The 4,027-nt window shown below is 41.7% G+C and overlaps 1 protein-coding gene across 1 annotated transcript; it reads right to left on the bottom strand.

Annotated features, from left to right (window-relative positions):
- Positions 1-500: 500 nt before the first annotated feature.
- Positions 501-3,427, bottom strand: LOC103896053 (heparan-sulfate 6-O-sulfotransferase 3). Its single transcript, XM_009275815.2, has 2 exons — positions 3,399-3,427; positions 501-1,479 (listed from the first exon to the last, which is right to left on the bottom strand). The coding sequence occupies exons 1-2, from the start codon at positions 3,425-3,427 to the stop codon at positions 774-776; spliced, it is 735 nt and encodes a 244-aa protein (XP_009274090.1). The 3' UTR covers positions 501-773.
- Positions 3,428-4,027: the final 600 nt, after the last annotated feature.

Here is a 4,027-nt window from a genome sequence, read left to right as displayed (position 1 = left end):
TTCATTGCCGCCAGCCAGATAATCTCCGCGACGTGTGCCCAGCTGCCGCGTGGACCTTGTTGCTCAAGGCTTTCCCTTTGCCACACGCACTCAGAAAGATAGCTGCTACCTGGCTGCGTTCGGTACTCTCAACATCTGTGGAGAAATAAGCTAAGCCCTCCATCACTTCACTTACAAATCATCTCTGACTGCTGGCTAACAGAAAAGAACAAGCGATGCCCCAATCCCATGTTTCCTAGGCCTTTTTTAATCACCTCAGCAAATCCTTCCCTTAATCAAAACACAGCATGTAGAAGTTTGAAGGGCAAGGCGCTTTCCTCCATTTCATTTACTAGAAAGCTATGCACTACAGTTGCAAAGGACAGTATGAAATAAACCAGCTCTCATGTCACAGAGGAACCAAACCAGGTATTTTTTCCCAATTTTTCATTCATGTCTGCACAAGTTTTGGTAGCTCAGATTGTATAGGGTGCATCTGTTAATGCAAAGGACACAGCTCTCTCTTCAACCCATGCTCATAGCTTAGGGCTTTGAAGGAAGTCTTTTTGGACAGGAATCAATTCTACTGCCATTTAATAACACTAATCAATGCCTACTGAGAAAAAAATACATTCTCCTTACTGGCAGAAACCAAGAAAAAATGAGACAAGGAGGGGTAGTTGTCAGATGTGGTCTCATTTACCAAAGCGGTAGGCCTTCCTTGGCTAACTCCCAGGTAGCCAAGTTGCACAAACTCTCTGATCCTCTCATCGGTTAGTCAAGATGGGGGAGCATCACCACCTTGCAACCTGACTATTATAATCTTCAGTAACAGCTATTTCTCCTGCCTCTTCCCTTGGCCACTGGTGAGCTCTCTGCTCCCGCAGCAGCCGCCGCTCCTCTCGCCTCTTTAGCCGGTTCTTCTGATGCTCCTCTTGTTTGGAGTACTGGAAGCGCTGCAGGAACAGGTCCTTTGCGTATTCGTATAGCTGCACGTCCAAGAAATTCAGCTCCTCTATCCGTTGCCGCACATCCTCACCAATGTCCACATTGGAGGCCCGCGTAACGTTGAATTGGGTGAATGGGGAAATGAATTTCAGGTTGAATGTCCTCTCAAAGAGATACTGCGTTTTCCTCTGAAATTCTGTAAGCCCAAAGAAGGCCATATTTTTCAGATTGTTCTTGGCGCTTTGGAGAAGAATCGTATTTCTTTCACTCTCATTCATAAAAGTCAAGTTGTAGCATCCCACCAGGCTGAGGTCTGCCAGCATGCGCACCTGGCGGTTGTTGGCCAGGTTGTAGCTACAATCCATGAATTCCTGTAAACTGACTCCAGACCAGTCGTCTCCTTCGTAACAGGTAGGCAGCTCGTCTGGTGTTGGGCTTCGTCCATCGCACATATGAAGGGAAGTTTTCCACGTCGCACCCCTCTGGACATGCTTCCATTCACTCAAGTACCGTGACACCGGATCCCTCAGCATCGTGATGTAATAGAAGTTCCTGAAACATATTATTAAACACAGTTTTAAGACTCAGTGGATTTCACTTTTTTATTCTCCAATAAAATGATTACCAGCCACCGCCACCACCCCCTTCACTTTTTCCGGTGTAATGTAGGCACTTCAAGTGACTACTTCTGAGACAGTAAAAAGCTTAAAGCTTCATAAATACTGTGAATAAAATACAAGGTAAATTGGGAGAAAGAGAGAGAGATGAAAGGAAATAAGCAGCTATCAGAGAAACGGAATTACTTTGACCTATCAACTGTTCAGTGGTAGTTACTTTATGTAGAAGCCAATTAACTGGAGTGTACTCCCCTCTACTTTGAAATGCTAACCTTAAGTAATATCAGAAACAGTGGGAATAGAGATTTATATAATCTTGCCACTTCTCTTCTGGACTGAGGCATGCATGTTTCGCAAGATAATCCATACAGTGCTTGGTCAGAATACAAGAGAAGCATGAGCAATTTCATGTGGATGCTGCAAGTGCCAAAAATAACACCATGTAGAAGACTGGCATGAGCCACCTACTTAAGAAGAACCCTATTATTAAATGGGTTGGAGTGAAGATAATGAGAGACCCAAAATCCATTCATATGACTTAATTTTAGACAAGTGCTTGACTGAAATTAGTTATAATTGTGTAGTACAAAAGCATTTGTTGATATAAAGATTATCATTATTCAACCTCACCTGTCAAGAATACAAAAGAGACACCAAGAAATATTGATTTGAAATAGAGCAAATAACTGCAGAACTCACATAATCAGTTCATCTTTTAGCTACGGAATTCAGTTTGTACATCTATTTATGGCAATCTGAAATGGACTGCAATTGAGTATGCTTCAAGCAGGCTTTCACAGATTGAGGCTTTTGACTGAGAAATGTTTTATTCAATAACAACTCACCTGAATTACAGGGTGATATCATAAAGACAACGCAAAAAAAAATACTTATGATTTCTGTCAGCTAGAATAACCAGCAGAAGATTCATGACTAAAATTAACACATGGTCTGTTACAAAAATAGGCTTGTGAGTTTGCATGACTCATCTGACTGCAAACAATACATTAATAAATCATGAGTCCTAAGACTTCTTAAGAAAAGTCCGATCTTAGTTGTCTTTCTTGAGCCTAGAAAAGGATGAAGCAAGTAAGCAGGAGGCAAGCTTCCTGAAGACAAGTTACCCTGTAAACAAACCAACACTTCGTGAGGGCCACCTCATGCATGAGCTAACTCCGGTTAAATGAAAAATATCGAAATTGGTAACAATCTCCAAGACAATTACCTTTCTTTTTCAGATATCACCCATTTTCTGCCACTAAAGATTCCCTGTGACTTCTCCATAAACCTCAGGTTTGTCATAAAAATAGGTATTTCCCCACATATTCCTAAAAATGCATATATATTCCCCAGTGCAGACAAAGCAAAAGGAAACAGGGCTGAATGCTTTGTCCTTATTCATTCTGAGTTCTCCACATATGGGATCTATAATATATTTTCTGGAATAAGGTTGTGAGGCCAAACTACGGACTATGTTCTGCTGCAGGGTCATATATATCTAATGGATATATACTATCTAATGGAAACAGCTGTTTGAAGAATTGTTTCACAGCAGAAGGGCTACAGGTGTAAGGATATAAACTAGGGAGTGCCATGGATGTATTTTCATTATCACTTGCATTGGAAGCCATGATTTGTGTTAGCATCAGATGATACTCTGAAGGATGACGTTTCCAAAATCATTTGGAGCTTGGGTTTTCTGGCTGCCGCTCACACATGACCAAATTGCATTTCAGCTGTTTTGATCCACTTCATTTACTTAAACAGCCCACATCAACAGTGAACCCAAGGATCACACAACCATTCATAAATACTTCTAAAATCCCTCTTCTACTCCTGCAGAGCAGGAAGTACCAGAAATCCTCCAGTGTGTTCTGCAGCATAGTTCCACTACGAAAAGCACCTCAAGAACAGCTTTCCCTTCTCAAATTGGATGCTCATCTCATCTTGGCTCTACCTTGCGTGTATAAGAGCACATTAAGAATTGCTTTCCAACTAACAGGACAAAAAGTGGACACATTTCACTAGTGCTGTGCAGATAAAGCAGCCCACCTCTCAAACACCCATCAGCTCTGAGCATAAGACACTGTTGTTGCAACATCCAGCAGGCACTGATAGGGTTGTGACAGAAAATGACTGAAGCTCCAAGGGAGCAGAAATGAAAAAAAAGGACAAAGATTCAGAGGCAGTTGCCAACATCTACATTGACAGAGACGTGGCGTTGGCTTAGTCCTTGTATTGCTGCCCCTCCCCTCTTCGGATAATTCTGGATGTTGATATGTGGTAACAGATGGGTTTAAAAGTTGCTCTTGACAATTATTTATACCTCTAATAATAGTTCTGTCTTTCCTCACCCGTCTCCAGCAGTCCCAGTCAGGCATGACTCAGAGCAACAACAATTAACAAAAATACCTCCTTTGCATCAATCATTTCCATTCCTGGATATGTAAATGTGTTTGATGTGCAACAAACAGGAGTATAAA

Source organism: Aptenodytes forsteri, unplaced genomic scaffold (assembly GCF_000699145.1).
Source record: "Aptenodytes forsteri isolate BGI_AS27 unplaced genomic scaffold, ASM69914v1 Scaffold161, whole genome shotgun sequence".
Taxonomy (NCBI): domain Eukaryota; kingdom Metazoa; phylum Chordata; class Aves; order Sphenisciformes; family Spheniscidae; genus Aptenodytes; species Aptenodytes forsteri.
Note: the sequence above shows the minus strand (reverse complement) of the source record. Positions and strands in the feature narration are given on the sequence as shown.

What these genes read in the sequence shown, in the direction of transcription:
- LOC103896053 (XM_009275815.2), bottom strand. Translation starts at nt 3,427, where the DNA reads ATGCTGCAGAACACACTGGAGGATTTCTG. An exon ending in AACACACTGGAGGATTTCTG is followed by an intron (nt 1,480 to 3,398) that starts GTACTTCCTGCT and finishes AATATGTTTCAG; the next exon opens with GAACTTCTATTACATCACGA.